Here is a 25,650-nt window from a genome sequence, read left to right as displayed (position 1 = left end):
TCACAGTGATGTCCTTGGTTCCATGAGGCTGTGCAATGTCACATTTGCCCCTTGGATCCATGCAGCCCCCAGTGTCACAACAGCCCCTTGGTACCATGGCCTGGTTTTTGGTGGCAGGGTGGCCACAGAGGTGGCTTCTGTGAGAAGCTGCTGGAAGCTTCCACCATGTTGGGCAGAGCCAATCCCTGGCGGCTCCAAAGGTGGACATGCCACTGGCCAAGGCTGGGCCAATGACAAATGGTGGTAATGCCTCTTTGATAACAGATTTAAAGAGAAAGAAAGAACCAAGAAGTTGTTGCACAGTTGTAATTGTGACCAGAGAAGAGAGGAGTGAGAATATGTGAGGAGAACAGCTCTGCAGACACCAAGGTCAGTGAAGCAGGAGGGGAGGAGCTGCTCCAGGCACTGGAACTGGGATTCCTCTGCAGCCCTTGGTGAAGACCATGGTGAAGCAGCAGTGCCCCTGCAGCTCCTGGAGATCCATGGGGATGCAGAGATCCACCTGCAGCTCCTGGAGATCCATGGGGATGCAGAGATCCACCTGCAGCTCCTGGAGATCCATGGGGATGCAGAGATCGACCTGCAGCCCATGGAGGAGGAGCCCAGGCCGGAGCAGGGGGATGCCTGGGAGGAGGCTGTGACCCCTGCAGAGAGGGGCTCTGCTGCCCAGCTGGAGCAGCCTGTCCTTGAAGGACTGACCCCGTAGGAGAGTGACCCACGCTGCAGCAGCTTTGGGGGACTGTTGCCTGTGGCATGGACTCACATTGCAGCAGTTCACAGGGAGCTGCTGCTGGTGAGATGAACTCACATTGGAGAAGTTCCTGGAGAACTCTCCTGTGGGAGGAACCCCACAGTGCAGCAGGGGAACAACTCCTCTCCCTGAGCAGTGGGAGAAATCTCAGATGATGAACTGACCATAACTGACCATTCCTGTCTCCCTGCTCTGCTGGGGGAGGAGATAGAGCTGGGCAGGAGGGAGAGGTGAGTGAAAGGCACTTTTAAGGTTTTATTTTACTTCTCCTGCTCTGATTTTGCCAGCAATAATTCAATTAATATCTCTAATTTGAGTCTGTTTTTCCCATGACCATATTTGATGAGGGATCTCTCCCTGTCCTTATCTCAACTCACGAACCCCTCGTTCTATTTCCTCTCCCCTGTGCAGCTGCAGAGGGGAGTGAGAGAGAGGCTTTGATGGGTGCCTGGCATCCAGCCAGCATCAACACACTACACCCTGTATCTTGTACATGTCATGTATACCTGAAAAATGTTTTGAAGAGAAAAACACACTTATTTTTAAAGAGAAAAACATATTTATTATGGCTTTCAACCTTTGTAAGGCAACCGGGGGTTGTTTTGTTTGGTTTTGTTACTTCAGGCTTCAGACCCATCAATTGCAGCCTAATTGAAGATGTGTTTCATGGCATAGAATAGATTAATCTACCACAGAGAATGAAGTGTAACAGTTTAATAATAATCCTATTTGGTCTGTGACTTGTGGTCCTTATAAACCCACTGTCCAAGGGCTGGGTTTGCAAGCTGGAGCATGAAGCACAGGAAGTTTCTCTGGATAATGCTGCACCCCCATCTCTCCAGATGCAGAAATGGGCCAGAATCCAGCATTTTGAGTGTGATTTTGGGCTCCTGGCCTTGCCCCAAAGGAGAGACAGGATTTTGCCTGTTGTGTCTACCTGGAGCAGACAGAACAGGTGGGAAGTGTTTGCAGAGCCCCTGGGAGGGAATATTGGGGTTCCTGTCAGCAGGATCCTTGTGCAGCTCAGGCTGGGTGGGCAGCAGTTCCATCTGCAGCTTCCATGTGCTGCTCCAGCTGCTGCTGCTGGGGACCCTGAGGGAAGAGGCCATGGGAGGGATGGAAATGTTGCATGGACAACACCATGTCAATCCTTGCAAAAAGCCTTTCCAGTTTTCCCTTGGATCTGAGATTCCAGGGCCCACAGCTGGGCTTCAGTGTTCTACTGATTTTTATTTGTCAGGTTTTTGAGCAGAGCTCTGAATTGGGCATCTCTTGTCACTTTTGCTGCTCTTCTGACCTGAAAAAGGATCTGTGCTCCTGTGAGCCACATTCTGAAGGGTGGTTGGCAACCATGGAATCCTCTGGGAAAGCACTTGATTGACTTCAGTGCCCTGGCTGGAAAGCTCAGCCTGAGGAAAGAACTGTTCCAGCTGCCTCTGTGTGTGTCCAGTTCCTCACAGCTGAGTCCCTGAACACACACGCTGGTTTTTAGGGGTTTATCTTCCCCTCCTGTTCATTTGGAGGTGATGTTGGAACCCTTTAGAGCAACATCTGACCAGCTCCTGCTGTATCCTGTTTTATTCTCTCTTCTTTGGAGTTGACCTGCTGGGTTTGACGTGGAAATTGGTGGTGTCTCCCCATTCTTCCCTTCATCATCAATTGTAACTTATATTAAACAGTGAAAACTGCCTCATTTATCTGGTGGGGAGGACATGAGTGGAGAAAGTTAACAGTATTTGTTTTCATGAGCCTTGCGACACTGAAGAAAAATGAGGTTTGTCATTTTGGTGTGGTGCTGTGTATTGGGATTTGTGGGATTATTTTGTGTTGTTGTTGCTATTTACTTGTATTAGTTATTAGTATTATACTTCTAAATCTTACATTATTAATCGTGACTGGATGTCTGTCAGAGGCTAAAATAGTTCATGCCTCAAACATTGATATAAAGTTGTGCTCATTAAAACAAAAAGTGCACAAAGAAGCTACAATCAAAGAAGCCTCCCTGAAGATACCTGACTGGGACTTTGGACTGAGAGTCAAACTGCTGAGATTAGATGAAGGGAAACCTATTGTTCAGTCATCTCAGGCTGAGGGAAAGGAATGCATCCACAAAGGCCAAACCCACCAGCTGCACTGAGAATCATCCCTGGCTGAGTTTGGGGTGGGGGCAGAGCACAGCCTTCAGAAGCCAGGTTTGCACAGACTTCCCCCCCAGCTGAGGTGGGGAGGAGGAGGTTTGGGGTGTGTGGTGTAACCTCTGCTCAGAGGCAACGAACACCCATCCATCCTCTGTCACACAAACTGCCCAGATGTGGAACCCCCAACCCCATAGACCACATCCACGGGACTTTCACGTGAGAGGAGCTGAGGAGAAGTCACAATCCATCAAAGACCCCCCAAATGCTAGGCCTTGCACCACAGGAGTGCAGGTGATGCAAGCAGAGTCTGCTGCTAGAGACTGTCCCCTCCCCTGGGGAGACATGCCTGGACATTGCCTGTGGTCTGAGAGTATATTAACTCATGAGATTCTGTGCTTTTGGGGGGGAACATCATCAGCAAGAAGACCAGCTGGAGAGGATCAATGCAACATTGTTGGGATCCACAGAGGGTGATATTTTCTTTATTCTGTCTCTGTCACCCTCTTTCTGTCCCCCCAACCTCTTTTCCTACTTTTCTCTCTTTTCCTCTCTCTCTCTCATATTTACTATCAAATAAAACCCATACTATTGACTGGCATATGGTCTTGTTTGCACCTTAATTCAGGCAGAGGTATTTCCAAAGAACCTGAATAACTGGATCTTAACAGGGCCTCGTGAAACTAAGAGAACCATAGTGACACTGCATGGCACCATAGAGCCAAGGGGCATTGTGAGACTGTGAGACTAAATGGAACCAAAGAGTTAATTCTGACACAGCCAGGCCTTACATAACCAAGGGGACATTGTTATACTGCAGGGACTCCTGGAACTTGGGAACAATTGTGACACTGTGGTGCCTCAGGGAACCAATGGGCCATTATGATCCTGTGGGGCCTCATGTACCTCAGAGGCCACTGTGACACAGCAAGGCATTGTGAAACTAAGGGGACACTTGTGACACCGTGGGGCCACATGGAATCAAGACCGTTGTGACACAGCAGGATCTTGTGTCACCATGGGTCCATTGTAACACTGTGCAACCAAGGAGTCCATTGTGGTACTCTGGAGCCTCATGGAATCAAGAACAGCACTGTGACACTGTGTGACCTTCTGGACAAAAGGAGTCAATGGTGACACTGTGGGACATCATGTAAAGATGGGGCCATTGTGACATTTGAGGGCTCCATGGAACAGAGGGGCAAATGTTTCTCTGTGGGGCCTTGTGGAACCATGGAGATCACTGTGACACTGCAGGACCTCATAAAACCAAAGGGTCATTCCTACACTGTGGGGACTCATGGAATGAAGGAAACAATTTTGACACCATGGTGCCCCATGAGACCAATTGGCCATTTTGGCCTTATGGAACCAATTAGACCATTGCTGCAGTGTGAGACCTCAGGGAACCAAGGGGCCTTTGTGACATTCTGGAGTCTCATGGGATCCTGGAGACCATTGTGACACTCTAGAGCCTCATGGAACCATGTTGACAGCAGGTTGGCTGCAAGTATGAATCTGCTGGAGGGCAGGAGGGCTCTGCAGAGGGATCTGGACAGGCTGGATCCAGGGGCCAAATCCAACAATGGGAGGTTTAACCAGACCAAGTGCCAGGTCCTGCACTTTGGCAACAACAACCCCTGCAGCACTACAGGCTGGGGACAGAGTGGCTGGACAGTGGCCAGGCAGAAAGGGACCTGGGGGCACTGATGGACAGCCGGCTGGACATGAGCCAGCAGTGTGCCCAGGTGGCCAAGGAGGCCAATGGCACCTGGCCTGGATCAGGAATGGTGTGGCCAGCAGGAGCAGGGCAGTGATTCTTCCCCTGTACTCAGCACTGGTGAGGCCTCACCTCGAGTGCTGTGTCCAGTTCTGGGCCCCCAGTTTAGGAAGGACATTGAGGGGCTGGAGTGTGTCCAGAGAAGGGCAACAAGGCTGGGGAAGGGTCTGGAACACAAGTGCTGTGAGGAGTGGCTGAGTTTGGAGCAGGGGTTGTTTATCCTGGAGAAGAGGAGGCTCAAGGCAGACAAGGTGCTGTTAGGTCACAGGTTGGACTTGATGATCTCAAAGGTCTTTTCCAACCTCACTGATTTTGTGATTCTCTGAAAGCACCCTTGAAGCAGCTGCAGGATGAGCCCTGGGCCTCCTCTTCAGAAGGTCCAGCAGCCCATGGCCCTCAGCTTCTCCCCACAGGCCCCAAAGCCCATCCTGTCAGTCCTGCAGAGCCTCTCCAGCTCCTCCTCACTGCCCCACAACAGGGAGCCTCACAGCCACACACAGCAGTCCAGATGTGCCCCCTGGCCTGTGCTGCCTCTGGCAAGGGAACAGCACGAGGCACTGCAGGACCCTGCAGACAATTCATGAAGCACTTGTAGGATGATCCTGCTCACCAAGGGATGTTCCCATGGTGCCAAGTGAGGAACTGAAATGGGGAGTGGGGCCAGAGAGGAAAGGGCAAACAGGGATGGGCTGTTTGCAGGGGAGGGGACAGGGATGGGCAAGAGGAAGAAATGTGGATGAGGAAAGAGGAAATAAAGCAAAGGTGAAGCAAAGGAAATGCCCAGGGCTGTTTGGGGGTGGCTGCCAGGCAGCCCTGGCTCTGAGCAACAACGTCTGCAGTGGAACAGGAAACTCACAGCTCATGGGAACAAACTTTCTGGCTGACTTCAGAGGTCACAACAAACCTGAGTGGTTTCCCTCCCATCCCCAGCCCTTGCTGGCCCCCAGGGCTGATGGTGTTTGTGCTCACTCAGGTTCATCTCCCCACACCAACAGCATGGGGTGCTCACGCCTGCTGTGTGCAATGCAAACAGGGCTCCTGAGCCAGTGCTGCCGTGTCTCTGCCTGGAAGGATCAAGCAGCTCTGGGAGCTGGGGGAGAGGCCAGGGCTGCCAAGGGGGGATGTTGTTGGCAGCTCCATGAGGACGCTCTGGGACGCTGCCCTGGGCTGTCCAGTGCAGTGGGGATGGATCAGCCCCTGCTCTGCTGCTCCTTCCCGGCTCCCCCAGGGACCTTGCAGAGCCCCAGCCATGCTGTTTGCCCCCAGCCTGCCCACGGCCACCCTGCAGCTGCTCACGGGGGTTTTCTCTGCTCAGCATTGGCCTGGGCGTGTTCTGGAGAGAGCCTGGGCAAGGAGCCTCGAGCCCCCAGGCCCTGCCCTGAGGCGTCAGCTGTGCCCCAGCAGTGCCCATGGCCTGTCCCTGCTGCAGCCCCGGCACTGCCACCCCCAGCACTGGCAGCGACCCCGAGAGCACTCAGGCCCTACAGCAACACGAGGGGCAGCAGGGCAGCGGGGCAGTGGCACGGGAGCAGCACTGGCAACACCAAGTGCTGCTGCTCCTTGGCACAGCTGCTGTGCCACCCCTGATCTGCCCCAGCTCTGCACACAGACATTGCTGCTGCAGCTCCACAGAAGGGAACAAAGAGGGATCTCTGGTGAAAACTTGTCTGGGAGATTCTTTTGTTTGTTTAAAGCCACCGAGAGCACAGCTGCACATTGACACTGTGTGTGGTCACTGCAAAGGTGCAGAGAAACAAAATGAGAAATGGCATAACGAATGACCTTTATTTCTGGACATTAAAAAACTAAAAGAAATGGAAAAAACCCACAACCAAACCAACATGAACTATCAAAGATGACTCCTATAAAAAGAGATTTGCAGAAAATGGCAACCAGTTTAATGTTTTTGAAATCATCCATTCACCAGTCTCCACACTGCAGCCTTGAGCTCCTGGTTCCTCAGGCTGTAGATGAGAGGGTTCAGTACTGGAGGCACCACTGAGTACAGAACTGACAGTGCCAGATCCAGGGATGGGGAGGATATGGAGGGAGGCTTCAGGTTGGCAACCATGGCAGTGCTGACAAACAGGGAGACCACAGCCAGGTGAGGGAGGCATGTGGAAAAGGCTTTGTGCCGTCCCTGCTCAGAGGGGATCCTCAGCACAGCCCTGAAGATCTGCACATAGAAGAAAACTATGAACACAAAACAACCAAATACCAAACACGCACTAACCACAAGGAGCCCAACTTCCCTGAGTTTGGAGTGTGAGCAGGAGAGCTTGAGGATCTGTGGGATTTCACAGAAGAACTGGCCCAGGGCATTGCCGTGGCACAGGGGCAGGGAAAATGTATTGGCTGTGTGCAGCAGAGCATAGAGAAAGGCACTGGCCCAGGCAGCTGCTGCCATGTGAGCACAAGCTCTGCTGCCCAGGAGGGTCCCATAGTGCAGGGGTTTGCAGATGGACACATAGCGGTCATAGCTCATGATGGTGAGGAGGGCAAGCTCTCCTGAAATGAAAAAAGAAAGAAAAAGAGCTGTGCAGCACATCCTGAGTAGGAGATGTCCCTGGTGTCCCAGAGGGAATTGTGCATGGCTTTGGGGACAGTGGTGCAGATGGAGCCCAGGTCAGCCAGGGCCAGGTTGAGCAGGAAGAAGAACATGGGGGTGTGCAGGCGGTGGTTCCAGGCTACGGCGCTGATGATGAGGCTGTTGGCCAGGAGGGCAGCCAGGGAGATGCCCAGGAAGAGGCAGAAGTGCAGGAGCTGCAGCTGCCGTGTGTCTGCGAATGGCAGGAGGAGGAAGTGGCTGATGGAGCTGCTGTTGGACATTTTGATCCTCTGGCCATGGGAACCTGTTCATGGACAAAAGGACAGTGACAACTCAGGGGAGACTCTCCTGGGCAATATCCTAGCCCCTTCTCCCAGCCATGCCCCTCCCACTCTGTGCCACCCAATTTCCCTTTTCTCAGAGCTCTTCCTTCAGCCCCATGCCTGCAGCTCTGCTGGGATCTGGCCCTGTTGCTGTGACAAGCAGTGGCTCTGCCCATGGACACCGAGGAGTCAGCTCTGCTCTGCAGCAGTGGGTCATGGCAATGGGGGACAGGGACCAGTCCTGGGTTGGACTTTGTCAGACCAAACTGCCCCTAAGGCAGAGGAGCTTGGCAGCATCTCCTGTCCCAGGGCTAAGGAACAGTGACAGCCAAAGGCAGTTTGAGAGGATTTCCTGCTGTGCTCAGGGAGAACAGAGAGAACTGTGCAAGGCAAGAGCATTGGCTGTAACTCAGTGAAGGGTGAGGGGAGCTGCTCTGTTGCTCCATCTGTTCCCAGCTGCCCTTTCTGAGATCAAGGGCACTCACTGTGTTCCCCTGAAAATCACTCTGACACAGCTGAGAGCAGAGGGACTCACAGCAGAGCCAAATGGCTCAGCCTTTCTCAGAGTCTCAGCCCCACTGCTGGCCAAGGACACTCCTGTCCCCCAGTGTCCCCTGGAAGGCAGCTCACAGCTTGGATGGACACCCTGAGGATACACCAAGGGTCCTGGCCATTGAACTACTTGAGGAGAGTCATTTCATTGCCAGCCTGCCAGCCTGCCCTGCCCAGAGCTGCCCAGGGCAGAGGGAGCTGGGACACCTCATTGCTGTGCTCACCCTGCACAGGAGGAGCCCCAAGGGCTGTGCCTGACCCTGCAGCTGCAACTGCCATTGCCAGAGAGCCTGTCAGCAATGCCAGGAGCAGCTGAGCAAGGCAAGGAGAGAGACAGCCAAGCCCTGAGGAAAAGCCTTTCCCTGCCCAGCCCTGCACAGCCCCTCGCAGGCAGCAGCAGTGCAGGACAGTCGCCCTCAGGCCCTGGTCAGCAGGGAATGGGCAATGGCAGGAGAGATGCTCTTCATCTCTGGTGCTGCTCTGCTGGCCCAGGAGGGGACTGAGGGTCCCGAGCCCCCGGGCTGAGGGCTGTGCTGGCTGCCAGGGGACACAAGAGCTCTGCTGCTCAGGGCAGCTGGCAGATCCCCTGCCCTGGCAAAGAGCCCTCAGGGCTGCAGGAGCTGCTCTGCAGGACAGCCCTGGGCACCCCTGGCTGCACCCCCACCTTCCCAGCCTGCAGCCATCCCTGGCAGCAGGAGCTGTCCTGCCCTGTCCCTCTGACGGTGCCCAGGGCAGCCCTGCTCTGCAGCACATCCTCCCCCAAAACAGAAACACCAGCAGAGCCATCCTTACAGTCATATCTGTGCTGTCATGTGTCAGCTTTAGGAGATCCCTGCAGCCAGAGACTTACTGTGTCAGAGGTTGTGAAGATTTCTCCATGAATAAGCTCAGAATTGTCCTTCCAGTTGCTTTAAGCCTCTGTCTGCTTCCCTCCTCTCAGGTACCTGCAGGCAGCACCCTCAGCCCTGCTGGGCTGGGAGAGAAACTGCTCCTCAGGAGAAATGTCTTTTTGAAGCTCATCATGGTAGCCAGGAGTTCCCTCTGTGCCAGGAGCCCAGCCCAGCTCAGCAGCACAGCAACAGCACAAGGACTTTAATGAGCCTCTCAGGGCTTTGGTGTTGTTTACATGAGACTCAGTCCCTGAGAGAGTGTTCAAAAAACTTCTCAAGAACTCCAAGTCAGATTCAAACTTCCAAGTATCTCAAAGTTTCAATGTGTCCCACTGAGGGACACAAGTGAGAATGTGTCCCCAGGTTCCAGTTAGAAGAGAACACTGAGGCAGTGATGACAGCTGGGGACAAAAAAGGCAAAGGTGTCTCTGATGCTGAGCAAACCTGGATGTGCTTCAGGAATGCAAAGGGCCAAGGCCTGAGCCCCAGCCCCTGGCAAGGCAGATCCTGTCCCTCCCTCAGTGCTCAGGGCTCTTCCCGGGGCACTGGCATGTGGGGATGTGCAATGCCAAGGGCAGGACCATGGGGCAGCCCCTGCCAGGCTGCTGGGCAGGGACAAGGAGGCCATGAGGCCCCAGGGCTGCAAGGGTCACTTGTCTCCTCCTCATGGCCTCAGGGCCAGGGACAGCAGCCATGGCCAAAGTGCTGGGACATTTCTCTGACGTCTCCATTGTTTAGCCATGAAAATGTTGTGTTCTTAATCCAGGAAAGACAGAGAGACAGTTTTTGACAGGGTTTGTATTGACAGAAAAAGGCACTATATGCTTATGCTTAACAAGGGTAGATTTAGATTGGATGTAAAGATGAAATATTTTACAGTCAGGTTCGCAAAACTCTGGCTCAGGTTGCCCAGTGAATGGAAACCACATCCCTGGAAGTGTTCAAGTTTCAGAGCTTTATGTAATATGAACAAGTGAAGGTGTCATTGACTATTGGAAGGGGAGTTGGACCAGATGCTCTTTTGGGTCTCTTCTAACCCAAGGCATTTTATAATTCTGGCATTCTGATATCCCCAGCTCCTTCTGCACAGGGCTGCAAATACCTACACACACCATGTGTCAGCATTTTATCTGACCAAATCGCCAACATTTCAATAAAAATTTAAAAATTGCCAGTTTTAGGACATGAATTGCCACGGTTTTAGAGGAACCAAACACAAAATGTAAAAATAATTCAGAGCAAGGTCCAACATCTCTGTGTGAAAGACTGACCAAGTGGGTCTGTCATGGTTTGGGAATGGTACTCCCCAGTTCAATTCTCCCACTGACACTTTCCAAACCACTCTGCTGTTTGCTCCTTCCTCCCTTTGCCCTAACCCTTGTGACAGGATGGAGAGCAGAACTGGACACGCAAAAGGTAAAGATTGTTGGTTGAGATAACAATTCACATGAAACAGCACTGAGATGAGAAAACGAACAATAATTACCACAATAGTAATAAAAAAAATTGTACAAAAGAGAGATTCACAAGCAAAATGCTCCCTCTGGATCTCAACTCCACCTGACTGCAGCCCCACCACCCTGATCACACCCCTGTCTTGGAATCGGTGTTACCCCCCTGCTCCCTGAACCACTCTGACTTGACTGGAAGGAGCCCCTTCTCCTCAGGAGAGAGACTCCCTTTCCCCCACCCTGGCAATGATGTGAGGTGACAGAGAATAACCTTTGGGTCCTGGCCATGCCCCTCCTGGCTACTGTGAAAATTAACTCTGTCCTGGCCAGAACCAGGACATTTCCCACCCCTTATTCTATACCATCTACTCACGCCCAGATCCTACACCTTCTAAGTGTTTACATATACATATACATATACATATACATATACATATACATTTATACAGTAGCACAAGTATAACTTCCAAACTCAGTGGCTGTCCCCTAAAGATACTGTTAAGTTAGTCCATGGCTGTGAGTTCTGTCCATCGTAGATGTCTCCCAGGGCAGCAGGGCTGCTGTGCTGTCAGCTGGTTGCTGAATCAGGATCTCATGCCTGGTGTATCTGGAGGAGTCCATCCTTGTTGTCCATGGGAGTTATGTCAAACAGTGGCAGTGTCATTCAGCAGCCAGTGTTATACAATTCAACATTACAGACTGTTCTCACCCAAAATCAAATCCCCTTGAGGGACACATCGTGTTTCCCCATCCCTCTGCATCTCCCACCAAGTGCACTCAGGTTCTTGAGAAAAAACAATTCCAGGGATGGGTTTGCCTTTGCTTGAGGCAGGACTGATCCAAACAGTCTTCTCTAACATTTCTCATAGGCACCACGGGGCTTTATCCCCTTCTCTGGCACAAGGAGGATTTGATTGGGCAGGGCCAGCTCGATTGCTGAAGGCTCAAGTGTTCCCTGCTCAGGTGGCCTTCAGTGAATGCAGCTCCCAATGTTTCTGAGGTCCCACCACGCAGTGCTTTCAGGGTGGTTTTTAGCAGTCCCTTGCACTGTTCAGCTTTCCCAGGGCTGGTACCTGACAGGGAATATGAAACACTCACTCAATCCTGTGCTTGCTTGCCCAGGTGTCCCTGAGGCTGTTTTGGAAATGAGTCCCATTGTCCCACTCAATGTCTTTCAGGGGGGCTCTGTCCCCAAAGGAGTTGCTTTTTCCAGGCCCAGGGTGGTGTTCTGGGAAGTGCCATGAGGCACAGGGGTCTTCTCTAGCCATCCAGGGGTTGTTACCACCATTGTCAGCAGCAGTGCTTGCCCTGGTGGGTCTGTGACACTGTGATGTCATTGATCTGCCAGGCCACCCCAGACTTGATATTGCCACCATCATCCCCCACACCACAGGGGCTTTACCTGCTTGGCCCTGCTTGATCTCAGCACACGTTTCACACTCATGGATAACCTGGAGATGCTGTCCATGGGTAAATCCACCCCTCGGTCACAAGCACATGTGGAGGTTGCATCCTGATGACCTGAGCTGTCCTGGGCCCATGGAGCCAGAAATAACTCAGCCTTGTGTGGCCATTCCAGACCCACCTGAGACACTTTAATCCTGGCAGCCCCATCCCCGTCCATTGCTGTGATGCTCTTCAGTGCCCAACTCTTGGCTACGTGAGCATCCACAGGAGGGACTTTCACAGCCAACTGCTCTCCCCAGGCAGTGACGTTTTGCCCCAGTCCAGCAGCCCAGATGGGTTTCCCTCTGCCCTGCCAATTGTCCTTTTTCCATCATTGCAGCCACCCCACAGAGCATTTGCCACCATCCCCGAGTCAGAGCAGAGGTGCAGCGCTGGCCATTTCTCTCGCTCAGAGCTCCGTGTATGGTCCCAGGATTGCAGTGACTGCAGGAAAGGGGCAGCCCACAGTGGGACATTTCTTGGTCAGATATAGACACAAAGAGTGGCAAACTGTCTGTGACTTGGGTTTGGGACTCAAAGCTGCTGCTGTGGTTTGCAGGGAGCTGCAGTGTGGCACAGCCCTGGCTGTGCCCAGGAGCGCTGGCTTGGGAGAAGGTGTTGGTGCAGCTGGGCCAGGGAGCTGCAAGGAGTGGGGAGTGAATCCCTCCTGGTGTCCTGTCCTGGGGTGACACTGTGGGAACACATGGAACCAAAGAGACCATTGTGACACTGTGGGAACACATTGAACCAAGGACATCATTGTGACACTGCAGGGCATCATGGAACCAAGGAGACCATTGTGGAATTGTGAGCCCTCATGGAACCAAGAGGCTGCTGTGACACTGCAAGGCTCTTTGGAACCAAGGGACCATTGTGACACCATGGGGCCTCATGGAGCCAAGCAGACCATTGTGACACTTCAGGGCCCCATTGACCCAAGGGTTCATTGTGACACTGCAGAACCTCATGGAACCAAGAGGCTGGTGTGACACTGCAGAGCCCCATGGAATGAAGGTGACCATTGTGACACTGTGGGGTCTTGTGGAACTGATACTGAAATCTGCCTTACTGAAACTTTCTAAACAGTTTCAGTATTAGAAAGCAGCCATTCTTTATTGCAGTGTTGGGCACTCAGACAATCCTTCCTCCATTCGAGTGTCCCAAGCACTTATTGAACAGGGTTTTTATCACACACACTGATTACATATTCGTGAGCTCTCCCTGCTGACTTGAAGGAAATGTATTACTTTACTTTACATAATTGCCTGTATTTTACATAATTGCCTGTATAATAACTGTCTTCAACCTTCACTGTCCTTTTTAGGGGGCTGTTCCTCGACCCCGCTTGTGAATAAGGGCAATATTGTTGTTTTGCAGAACTCCTGCTTTGTCAGTCTTGCAGAGCTGAGCTGAGATCCTGCTTGTGTTTTGAGTGACTTCTATTTATCTATTTGTCCAGGGCTGTGCTGTTCTGTTCTACTGTCCTTATCAAGTCCCCCCTTTTCTTTAGACTCATTTCCTGATGGGAACTGATCTCTCTCTGTTTATTTTTATAGCACAAGGCATTACAACAGCTACCACACTGAATCTTGATGCAAGCTAAAACCATACAGCAATTCTTATGGTGACCATTATAAACAGATGTTTTAACCAAGTCCTGCTGAGAAACCATGAGTTAATTTTGGTCCAGATTTCTTCAAATCCCCAGGAGATGCCATCTTGAGCTGTTTATTGTAAAAAGTTGTCAATAGCACTTGGAAAGGTCACTTCCCCTTTGGCTGGAGCAGAGCAGTTCCCCAGTCTTCCAAGCAGACCCAATCTCCTGGTTGGAACTCGTGCCCTGGTGTGTCCAATCCCATCAGTCTGGAGATCTCCACTGCATGCTGCAAATCCTGTAAGGTTTTACTAAGAGAAATGAGAGAATTATTCAAATCAACCTCTCATTTTACATGTGTGTTTCCTGGAATGTGGCACTTGGTAGGGTTGACCACAGAGCAGCTCATAGGGGCTGATTTTGCTGGTGCCACACAGCTGAATTCTGCTTTGAAGTAGAGCCACAGGTAAGGCTTGACCAGGTCAAGGAGGTTTCCTGACATATTTTACCCAATTGCAGTTTGAATTTAGAACTCATTCTCTCAACTTTGCCACCAAGGGCTGTGAGGAGACACCTTGTCCTGAGGCACTGGGGCTCCTGGCACAGCCCCAGCAAGGCTGGGCACTGTCACCCCCTTGTTCTGCCCTCAGCATTTTCCCCCCGCTAACATCCCAGTGTCCTCAAAGTTCTGCTGGAAGGAGTCCCTGGGGAGCCTTGGTCAGGAATGGCCCTGGGGGCTCCTTCATGCTCCCAGGGACTGCAGGTTTGTCAAAGGACTTTGGGTTTTGCTTTTCCCTTGGAGTCTCTGAGAGCTTTGTGCAATCATGGCCTCCAATTATCTGCTCTAATGAGTCCCTTGAGATTCTCTGTCAGTAACAACACTCAGTGGGGCTCATTAATGCTTCAAGGTACTCAGGGTTTATTAAAGTCCTTCTTTTTGACACTGAGTCTCTGAGAGGTTTGTGCAATCCTGGCCTCCAATTATCTGCTTTAATTAGTCCCTTGAGAGCCCTTTTGAGTAATGACACTCAGTGGGGCTCCTTAATGCTTTGAGATACTCAAGGATTTTTGAAGTACTTTGGATTTTCCTTTCTACACTGAGTCTCTGAGAGGTTTTTGTGCAATCATGGCTTCCAATTCTCTCCTCCAAGGAGTCCAGGAGGATCCTCTGTTGGTTATGGACCTCAGTGGGAACCATTAATGCTTGGAGACACTTTGGGTTTTTCTTCTGACTTTGACTCCTGGAAAGGTTTGTGCAATCTCCTCTCAGGTTTGCCCTGAGGTTCAAGGGCTCAGCACCAAATGCACCACAGGGCTCATTAGGATCAAGCAAGTCCTGACAAACCATGGCTCTGCCTTGATTTCCTTCTGGTCTAATGCAGTTCATTAGGAAGGTTTCCTATTATAGATATGGGGAAATATTTTTTGAAGCAATCTAAAACTTCTAAATTTCTAAGTTTCCCCACTGAAAACAGACACTCTCCTCAAGTGTGTGCCAAACCCAAGCTGCCACCAAGGAGGTTCCCCTTCCCCAAGGCAGAACTCTGCAAGGAATGTTTTGGACACACAGGAAGTTCTACAATAAACACAAATCAAGAGCTGGCAGGAGGCACAATTAGACCAACTGCTGAAGGACAGACAAGCTTTGAACTCCTTGCAGCTCAAAGCACCAAGTGGTTGTTGGGAGGTGTGGGAATGAGACAAGAGTGAGGGAAGGGAAATGCAGAGAGCCCTGGAAGTGCTGCTGTGCAGCCAGGCTGCTGGGAAGGGCACTGCAGCCCTGCCCTGGGCCAGGACTGAGGGTGGATTCTCATCCCAACCTGCACTGGGCATTGCAAGGGGCTGTTGCCATGGTCACTTTGTGATAAGTCATAGGTGGTGTAGTTCACAAATCGTTTAAGAAAGATAATAAGTTCTAATCCTCTCTAAGGCAGTTCTCTACTTTTGTTAAGTTCTGCTTTTATAAAGATAGTTTCTGTTTTAAACCAAGCTGTTATGCTTGTAAGTGCCTTTGCACAACCCCCCACGAGGCAGCCATGAGGCAGCCTCGCCTTGGCACAACCCCCACCAGGAGCCTGAGCAACCCCACAGTGAGGACTATGGCTTGCAACAACCACAACGCAGAGCACGCCAGCCTAGACAGCTCAGCGGCCAATCAAGAGTCACAAAGAGACGCCAATCAAAGCCCACGAGGGGACACAAGGGGAGGGGAATGCAAAGGACTATAAAAGATGGTTACTTGTAACTATTGGGTGCGGTGCCGTGGGTGCAGCAGGAGACTCACCCGGCCGCCCAGCGCTGTTTGGCTGATACCTGCTTGCTTTTTAATTCATAAATTCTTTAATTGGATCCACATCTCTGATTGGGTTTTTGAGACCCAGTTTATAAGAACTTCACTGACCACTGCTGGGTTTGGGTGCCATGGCAACCGTAAGATGTTCAGGTTTCCTTGGAAACAGTGGGGAGGACTGGGATATACTGGGGGACACTGGGAATGCTGTGGGGGACACTGGGACATACTGGGAGTGACACTGGGACATACTGGGAGTGACGCTGCAACAATACTGGGAGTGTCATTGGTGTGGACTGGGACGTACTGGGGGACACTGGGAATGCTGGAGGGGAAACTGGGCAGACCAGGATGGACTGGGATGGAATGTGAGGGTACACTGAGACATCCTGGGAAATACTAGGACATACTGGGAGTGATACTGGGGGATACTGGGGCAAACTGGGGATGTTGTGAGTGATACTGGGGGATACTGGGACAAACTAGGGAATACTGGGAACACTGTGGGTGTTGTATCATGGTCCAGGAGGGTGGCACAGGACGGCTCCCCCCCCCAGACCGGGTCTCTGGTTCTTGTAAATCCCACCGGATCCGGGGCGAGCGGCCCCCGAGGTTCTGTGGCATGGCGGCAGTCTTCCAACCACGTCAATTCAGCAGGAATATCGTGATACAAAGGAAGGAACTGGACTCCATCTCTTTTCTGCTAGAGAGGTTTATTTTGGGGTAATGGGAAAAGGGGTGCAAGGAAGGAGAAAGGGGGGAGGACAGGCAGGGGAAGTAGCATATCCTAGCAGCCCAGAGATGGAAGACCACGAGGTAATCCAGGCTCTGCCTTTTAAGGGGAAGGAGAGGGGGCAGGGGCTGGCTCTCTCTGAGCCAGTCCCAGGAGGACAAAGGGAAGATTGGCAGCAGGGTACACACCAATAGGTTTTGAGGTACAGCAGAGCATATTTCAAAATGAACCAATGGTATACAGAGCAGAGGAACAAAGGAGCACATGGAATCCTAAATCCCACGTTGCTACATGTGGGGAATACTGAGGGATACTGGGGCATACTGGGAGTGACACTGGGATAAACTGGGACATACTGGGGGACATTGGGAGAAAATGGAAGAGTCTGGGAATGAACTCGGGTGTATTGGGAGGGACTGGAGTGTACTGGGAGGGCCTGGAGAGGCACTGGGGCTGTACTGGGCTGTACTGACACACAGGTGACACAGGTGACACTTTGGGGACACTTTGGGGACACTTTGGTGACACAGGTGGCACTCCCTGAAGAGCACAAGCATCCCGAACACACTGAGGTGACACAGGTGACACCCAGGTAACACACAGGTGACACTTTGGGGACACTGGTTATGTTGGGGACACTCAGGTGACACTGAGGTGACACACAGCTGACATTGGGGACACTTTGGTGACACTCAGGTGACACAGGTGACACTTTGGGGACACTCACTGAAGAGCACGAGCACCCCAAGCTCACTGAGGTGACACACAGGTGACACTTTGGTGACAGGTGACACTCAAGTGACACAGGTGACACTTTGGGGACACTTTGGAGACACTCAGGTGACACTCACTGAAGAGCACAAGGACCCCGAGCACACTGAGGTGACACAGGTGACATACAGGTGACACTGGGGACACACAGGTGACACACAGGTGACACTTTGGGGACACTGGGGACACTGAGGTGACACTGAGGTGACACACAGGTGACATTGGGGACACTCAGGTGACCCATATGACACTGAGGTGACCCCAGGTCACAAGTGGCACTGGGGACACTTTGGGGACACTCAGGTGACACTCACTGAGCAGCACAAGGATTCTGAGCTCACTGAGGTGACATACAGGTGACACACAGGTGACATTGGGGACACTTTGGGGACACACAGGCAACGCTCAGGTGACAAACGGGTAACACACAGGTGACACTTTAGGGACACTGGTGACATGTGGGACACTCAGGTGACACACAGGTGACATGTGGGACACTCAGGTGATACAGAGGTGACACACAGGTGACACACAGGTGTCACACTTAGCTGACACTTTGGGGACACACAGGTGTCACACTTAGCTGACACGTTGGGGACACACAGCCCTTTTTGTCCAAGGTCCCTTTGTGACACAGTGCAGCATGGTCACCATGGGATGGATCCAGGATAGGGTGTCCAAGGGCCCTTTGTGACACGTCGTGACATAGGGGCTGGTGACACCTATGCTGGTGCCATAGGTGCTGGTGACACAGGCCCTTGTGACACGTCGTGACATAGGTGACACAGCCGCGCCACAGTGCTCGGAGCACGCGACGGGACAGGACGGGACAGAGCGGTGTCGTGAGGAGCCCCTGCACAGCACACTCGTTCCTTGCTGACCCAGAGCTGTTCCGAGGCGTTTCTCCTGCAGGTGACCTCGTGGCCAGACCACAGGACTTGGTGACCCGTGGCCTGTCACAGTCCACTTACAAGCAGACAGACGTGTGATGGTTTGTACCAGCTGTGATCTCAGAGTGCAAAAAGAAAAGAAAGCACAAAAATCCAACAAGTCAAGTGAGTTAAATTTCAATCCAAAATGCACCTTTATTAATTTAGCCTATAAAGCGGCCTGTGATAGAGAGAGAGAGAGAGAGAGAAAGAGAGAGAGAAAACTGGGGAAAGATATGGAGAAATGGGAAGGATAGGGGACTTTAGCTACCACCACAGGTCCACAGATGTCCGGCATCTCTGGGGGTTCCATCCAGAAGGTGTTCCTCTGCCTCTGTGTCGATCGATGTGATTTCATGGTGGGGAAGATCTTCAGAGTTCAGTCACTCCAGAGCTGTCTTTCATGCTAGTCCATACATCTGGTCCCTACTTTCCACCATCCTTTGCTCCCCTTAATTCCTGTGGAGATTTGCCAAACTCCACCTGGCAGGGCCAAGGGAGGAGTGTCCGAGGCATGGTCAGCTTTGGAGGCAGGTTTTCCACAGGAGTGAATGATGGGTGTGAGGGCGACAGGAGCAAAGCCTTCGTCACACACCAGCTTTGGCAGCACAAGGCCTTTGTTCTGTACCAGCTCAGGCAGGGGCAAAGCACTCGTTCTGTACCAGCTCTGGGAGGTACAAAGCATTCTCTGTGTAAGTCCTGCACCTGTGGTTTCTGATGGGAAAGGTTGAGACAGAACTCAATTCTTTGATCTTACACTAGGTTAAGAACTGGCTGGACAGCCAGGCCCAGAGAGTGGTGGGGAATGGTGCCACATCCTGTGTATGTCCAGTGACCACTGGTGACCCCCAGGGATCAGTGCTGGGCCCAGTTTTATTTATTATCTTTATTGATGATCTAGATGAAGGGATTGAGTCACCCATGAGCAAATTAGCAGATGACACCAAGCTGGGTGTGAGTGTGGATCTGCTGGAGGGCAGGAGGGCTCTGCAGAGGGACCTGGACAGGCTGGATCCAGGGGCCAAATCCAACAATGGGAGGTTTAACCAGACCAAGTGCCAGGTCCTGCACTTTGGCAACAACAACCCCTGCAGCACTACAGGCTGGGGACAGAGTGGCTGGACAGTGGCCAGGCAGAAAGGGACCTGGGGGCACTGATGGACAGCAGGCTGGACATGAGCCAGCAGTGTGCCCAGGTGGCCAAGGAGGCCAATGGCAGCTGGCCTGGATCAGGAATGGTGTGGCCAGCAGGAGCAGGGCAGTGATTCTTCCCCTGTACTCAGCACTGGTGAGGCCTCACCTCGAGTGCTGTGTCCAGTTCTGGGCCCCCAGTTTAGGAAGGACATTGAGGGGCTGGAGTGTGTCCAGAGAAGGGCAACAAGGCTGGGGAAGGGTCTGGAACACAAGTGCTGTGAGGAGTGGCTGAGTTTGGAGCTGGGGTTGTTTATCCTGGAGAAGAGGAGGCTCAGGGCAGACAAGGTGCTGTTAGGTCACAGGTTGGACTTGATGATCTCAAAGGTCTTTTCCAACCTCACTGATTCTGTGATTCTCTGAAAGCACCCTTGAAGCAGCTGCAGGATGAGCCCTGGGCCTCCTCTTCAGAAGGTCCAGCAGCCCATGGCCCTCAGCTTCTCCCCACAGGCCCCAAAGCCCATCCTGTCAGTCCTGCAGAGCCTCTCCAGCTCCTCCTCACTGCCCCACAACAGGGAGCCTCACAGCCACACACAGCAGTCCAGATGTGCCCCCCTGGCCTGTGCTGCCTCTGGCAAGGGAACAGCACAAGGCACTGCAGGACCCTGCAGACAATTCATGAAGCACTTGTAGGATGATCCTGCTCACCAAGGGATGTTCCCATGGTGCCAAGTCAGGAACTAAAATGGGGAGTGGGGCCAGAGAGGAAAGGGCAAACAGGGATGGGCTGTTTGCAGGGGAGGGGACAGGGATGGGCAAGAGGAAGAAATGTGGATGAGGAAAGAGGAAATAAAGCAAAGGTGAAGCAAAGGAAATGCCCAGGGCTGTTTGGGGGTGGCTGCCAGGCAGCCCTGGCTCTGAGCAACAACGTCTGCAGTGGAACAGGAAACTCACAGCTCATGGGAACAAACTTTCTGGCTGACTTCAGAGGTCACAACAAACCTGAGTGGTTTCCCTCCCATCCCCAGCCCTTGCTGGCCCCCAGGGCTGATGGTGTTTGTGCTCACTCAGGTTCATCTCCCCACACCAACAGCATGGGGTGCTCACGCCTGCTGTGTGCAATGCAAACAGGGCTCCTGAGCCAGTGCTGCCGTGTCTCTGCCTGGAAGGATCAAGCAGCTCTGGGAGCTGGGGGAGAAGCCAGAGTTGCCAAGGGGGGATGTTGCTGGCAGCTCCATGAGGACGCTCTGGGACGCTGCCCTGGGCTGTCCAGCGCAGTGGGGATGGATCAGCCCCTGCTCTGCTGCTCCTTCCCGGCTCCCCCAGGGACCTTGCAGAGCCCCAGCCATGCTGTTTGCCCCCAGCCTGCCCACGGCCACCCTGCAGCTGCTCACGGGGGTTTTCTCTGCTCAGCATTGGCCTGGGCGTGTTCTGGAGAGACCCTGGGCAAGGAGCCTCGAGCCCCCAGGCCCTGCCCTGAGGCGTCAGCTGTGCCCCAGCAATGCCCATGGCCTGTCCCTGCTGCAGCCCCGGCACTGCCACCCCCAGCACTGGCAGCGACCCCGAGAGCACTCAGGCCCTACAGCAACACGAGGGGCAGCAGGGCAGCGGGGCAGTGGCACGGGAGCAGCACTGGCAACACCAAGTGCTGCTGCTCCTTGGCACAGCTGCTGTGCCACCCCTGATCTGCCCCAGCTCTGCACACAAACATTGCTGCTGCAGCTCCACAGAAGGGAACAAAGGGGGATCTCTGGTGAAAACTTGGCTGGGGAATCCTTTATTTGTTTAAAGCCACCGAGAGCACAGCTCCTCATTGACACAGTGTGTGGAGACCACAAAGGTGGAATCAAACAAAATGAGAAATGGCACAATGACATTTATTTGTGAACATTAAAAAACTAAAACAAAGAAAAAAAAACCCACAAGCAAACCAACAAGAACAATTAAAGGTTACTCATATAACAAGTGACTTGCAGCAATTGGCAACCAGTTTAATGTGTCTGAAATTGTCCATTCACCAGTCTCCACACTGCAGCCTTGAGCTCCTGGTTCCTCAGGCTGTAGAAAAGGGGGTTCAGTACTGGAGGCACCACTGAGTACAGAACTGACACTGCCAGATCCAGGGATGGGGAGGAGATGGAGGGAGGCTTCAGGTAGGCAAAAATGCCAGTGCTGAGGAACAGGGAGACCACAGCCAGGTGAGGGAGGCATGTGGAAAAGGCTTTGTGCCGTCCCTGCTCAGAGGGGATCCTCAGCACAGCCCTGAAGATCTGCACATAGGAGAAAACAATGAACACAAAACAACCAAACCCTAAAGATAAACTAATCACAAGGAGCCCAACTTCCCTGAGTTTGGAGTGTGAGCAGGAGAGCTTGAGGATGTGTGGAATTTCACAGAAGAACTGGCCCAGGGCATTGCCATGGCACAGGGGCAGGGAAAATGTATTGACTGTGTGCAGCAGAGCATAGAGAAAGGCACAGGCCCAGGCAGCTGCTGCCATGTGGGCACAAGCTCTGCTGCCCAGGAGGGTCCCATAGTGCAGGGGTTTGCAGATGGACACATAGCGGTCATAGCTCATGATGGTGAGGAGGGAAAACTCTGCAGAAATTAAGAAAAGAAAGAAGAAAATCTGTGCAGCACATCCTGAGTAGGAGATGTCCCTGGTGTTCCAGAGGGAATTGTGCATGGCTTTGGGGACAGTGGTGCAGATTAAGCCCAGGTCGCTGAGGGCCAGGTTGAGCAGGAAGAAGAACATGGGGGTGTGCAGGCGGTGGTTCCAGGCTACAGCGCTGATGATGAGGCTGTTGGCCAGGAGGGCAGCCAGGGAGATGCCCAGGAAGAGGCAGAAGTGCAGGAGCTGCAGCTGCCGTGTGTCTGCGAATGGCAGGAGGAGGAAGTGGCTGATGGAGCTGCTGTTGGACATTTTGATCCTCTGGCCACGGGGACCTGTTCATGGAGGAGACAGTGAGAAGTCAAGAGAGACATTCCTGAGCAATGTCCAAGCCCTTTCTCCCAGCCCTGCCCCTCCCACTCTGTGTCACCCAATTTCCCTTTTCTCAGAGCTCTTCCTCCAGCCCCATGCCTGCAGCTCTGCTGGGATCTGGCCCTATTGCTGTGACAAGCAGTGGCTCTGCCCATGGACACCGAGGAGTCAGCTCTGCTCTGCAGCAGTGGTCATGGCAATGGGGGACAGGGACCAGTCCTGGGTTGGACTTTGTCAGACCAAACTGCCCCTAAGGCAGAGGAGCTTGGCAGCATCTCCTGTCCCAGGGCTAAGGAACAGTGACAGCCAAAGGCAGTTTGAGAGGATTTCCTGCTGTGCTCAGGGAGAACAGAGAGAACTGTGCAAGGCAAGAGGATTGGCTGTAACTCAGTGAAGGGTGAGGGGAGCTGCTCTGGTGCTCCATCTGTTCCCAGCTGCCCTTTCTCTGATCAAGGGCACTCACTGTGTTCCCCTGAAAATCACTCTGACACAGCTGAGAGCAGAGGGACTCACAGCAGAGCCAAATGGCTCAGCCTTTCTCAGAGTCTCAGCCCTATCCTGGCCAAGGACATTCCTGTCACCCAGTGTCCCCTGGAAGGCAGCTCACAGCTTGGATGGACACCCCGAGGACACAGCAAGGGTCCTGGCCATGGAACTGCTTGAGGAGAGTCATTTCATTGCCAGCCTGCCAGCCTGCCCTGCCCAGAGCTGCCCAGGGCAGAGGGAGCTGGGACACCTCATTGCTGTGCTCACCCTGCACAGGAGGAGCCCCAAGGGCTGCGCCTGACCCTGCAGCTGCAACTGCCATTGCCAGAGAGCCTGTCAGCAATGCCAGGAGCACCTGAGCAAGGCAAGGAGAGAGACAGCCGAGCCCTGAGGAAAAGCCTTTCCCTGCCCAGCCCTGCACAGCCCCTCCCAGGAAGCAGCAGCAGTGCAGGACAGTCGCCCTCAGGCCCTGGTCAGCAGGGAATGGGCAATGGCAGGAGAGATGCCCTTCATCTCTGGTGCTGCTCTGCCGGCCCAGGAGGGGACTGAGGGCCCCGAGCCCCCGGGCTGAGGGCTGTGCTGGCTGCCAGGGGACACAAGAGCTCTGCTGCTCAGGGCAGCTGGCAGATCCCCTGCCCTGGCAAAGATCCCTCAGGGCTGCAGGAGCTGCTCTGCAGGACAGCCCTGGGCACCCCTGGCTGCACCCCCACCTTCCCAGCCTGCAGCCATCCCTGGCAGCAGGAGCTGTCCTGCCCTGTCCCTCTGACGGTGCCCAGGGCAGCCCCGCTCTGCAGCACATCCTCCCCCAAACCAGAAACACCAGCAGAGCCATCCTTACAGTCATATCAGTGCTGTCATGTGTCAGCTTTAGGAGATCCCTGCAGCCAGAGACTTACTGTGTCAGAAGTTGTGAAGATTTCTCCATGAATAAGCTCAGAATTGTCCTTCCAGTTGCTTTAAGCCTCTGTCTGCTTCACTCCTCTCAGGTACCTGCAGGCAGCACCCTCAGCCCTGCTGGGCTGGGAGAGAAACTGCTCCTCAGCAGAAATGCCTCTTTGAAGCTCTTCTTGGTTGCCAGGAGATCCTCTGTGCCAGGAGCCCAGCCCAGCTCAGCAGCACAGCAACAGCACAAGGACTTTAATGAGACTCTTGGGGATTTGGTGTTTTTTATAGTTGAATCAGTCCCTGAGAGTCTTCAAAAAACTTCTCAAGAACTCAGATTCAAACTCAAAGGTTTATTTTACTTTTAATGGTTCCCTCTGAGGGACACAACTGAGAAAGTGTCCTCAGTTTCCAGGTAGAGCACAACACTGGAAGCAGTGATGACAGCTGGGGACAAACAAGGCAAAGGTTTCTCTGATGCTGAGCAAACCTGGATGTGTTTCAGGAATGCAAAGGGCCAAGGCCTGAGCCCCAGCCCCTGGCAAGGCAGATCCTGTCCCTCCCTCAGTGCTCAGGGCTCTTCCCGGGGCACTGGCATGTGGGGATGTGCAATGCCAAGGGCAGGACCATGGGGCAGCCCCTGCCAGGCTGCTGGGCAGGGACAAGGAGGCAATGAGGCCCCAGGGCTGCAAGGGTCACTTGTGTCCTCCTCATGGCCTCAGGGCCAGGGACAGCAGCCATGGCCAAAGTGCTGCACAAGTTGGCTCTGTCAGGGCCTTGCAGCTCCTGCACATCCCTCTGCCCTCTCCAGCCCAGGCTGTCCTACGCTGTCCATGCCCTGTGCCTCTGTCCCTGCAGGCTGTCGTCATCCCCCGGCTGCCCCACCTCGCTGGCCCTTCCTTTGCTGACAGCTCTGCGTCCTGCCTGCCTCTGCCTTGGCACACAAAGCCTTGGGCTTGATACCGAAGGGTTAATTCAATTTTTGCTATGCCTGTGAACTTTCAGCAGGGAAACAAGGCATGCAGGGGCTGATTTCCCAGCGAGGATGGTTGGAAGAGAAGAAGAGGACATCTGGTTGAAGGTTGCAGTGACAGAAAAAATAAGGACTAAACCTGGAAATTTGGGTGGGTTTTATGGTAATGGTGAAATTGTAATACACATGTAGCAACTGTATATAAGCAATACACTTGTGGAATCAGGTGTCCCTGTAAGGTTAGGAATTATCTCCCATTGGACCTCAGTAAATGATAAATTATATGATGAATATATGATGACCTCTTAAATACCAAACTAGTGTTACGGAGTCTTATTCTGATATTTTGTCAATTTGATGAAAGCAAGGCCACACAGAACCAAGGAGTCCACAGCGGAACCCCATGGAACCAAGGAAACATTTTGACACTATGGGGTCCCATGGAACCAAGGAGATCATTGCTGACAATACAGAACCCCATGGAACCAAAAGTCCATTGTGACAGAGATGGGCATCATGGAACCATGGGTCCACTGTGACACAGCAGGACCTCATGACACCAAGGAGACCACTGTGACTCTATGGAACCTCATGGAACCAAGAGGCCATTGTGACACTGAAGAGCTTCAAGGAACCAAGGGTCTATTTTGACACAGCAAGTCCTCATTGGAACAAAGGAACCATTGTAAACAGTATGGAAACCCATGGAACCAAGGGTCCATTGTGACACTGTGGGGCCACATGGAACCAAAAAGCCATTGTAACACATCAGGGCTGCATGGAACCAATGGTCCATTGTTATACTGCAGATCCAAGGCAACCACGGTGAAACTATGGAACCTCCTGGAACCATGGGTCCATTGTGATATAGCAGGGCCTCATGGAATCAAGGTGACCATGTTATGCTAGGGAACCTCATGGAAAAAGGAATCCATGGGGACTCTGCAGAACCAAGGAGACCATGGCTGACAGTATGAAAGCTCATGGAACTAAAATTCCAT

The 25,650-nt window shown here is 52.8% G+C and overlaps 2 protein-coding genes across 2 annotated transcripts in view; one reads left to right on the top strand and one right to left on the bottom strand.

Annotated features, from left to right (window-relative positions):
• Window positions 1-25,650, top strand: part of LOC146421984 (olfactory receptor 14A16-like) — a 468,355-nt gene that overhangs the window by 207,207 nt on the left and 235,498 nt on the right. The gene's annotated exons all lie outside the window — the stretch shown is intronic.
• LOC146421991 (olfactory receptor 14A16-like) lies at window positions 21,316-22,248 on the bottom strand. The gene has a single exon (XM_085046878.1). The coding sequence runs from the start codon at window positions 22,246-22,248 to the stop codon at window positions 21,316-21,318; it is 933 nt and encodes a 310-aa protein (XP_084903004.1).

This window comes from Lichenostomus cassidix, unplaced genomic scaffold, assembly GCF_008360975.1.
Source record: "Lichenostomus cassidix isolate B80296 unplaced genomic scaffold, HeHo_3.0 HiC_scaffold_46, whole genome shotgun sequence".
In the NCBI taxonomy this organism is placed as follows: domain Eukaryota; kingdom Metazoa; phylum Chordata; class Aves; order Passeriformes; family Meliphagidae; genus Lichenostomus; species Lichenostomus cassidix.
Note: the sequence above shows the minus strand (reverse complement) of the source record. Positions and strands in the feature narration are given on the sequence as shown.

What these genes read in the sequence shown, in the direction of transcription:
- LOC146421991 (XM_085046878.1), bottom strand. Translation starts at nt 22,248, where the DNA reads ATGTCCAACAGCAGCTCCATCAGCCACTTCCTCCTCCTGCCATTCGCA.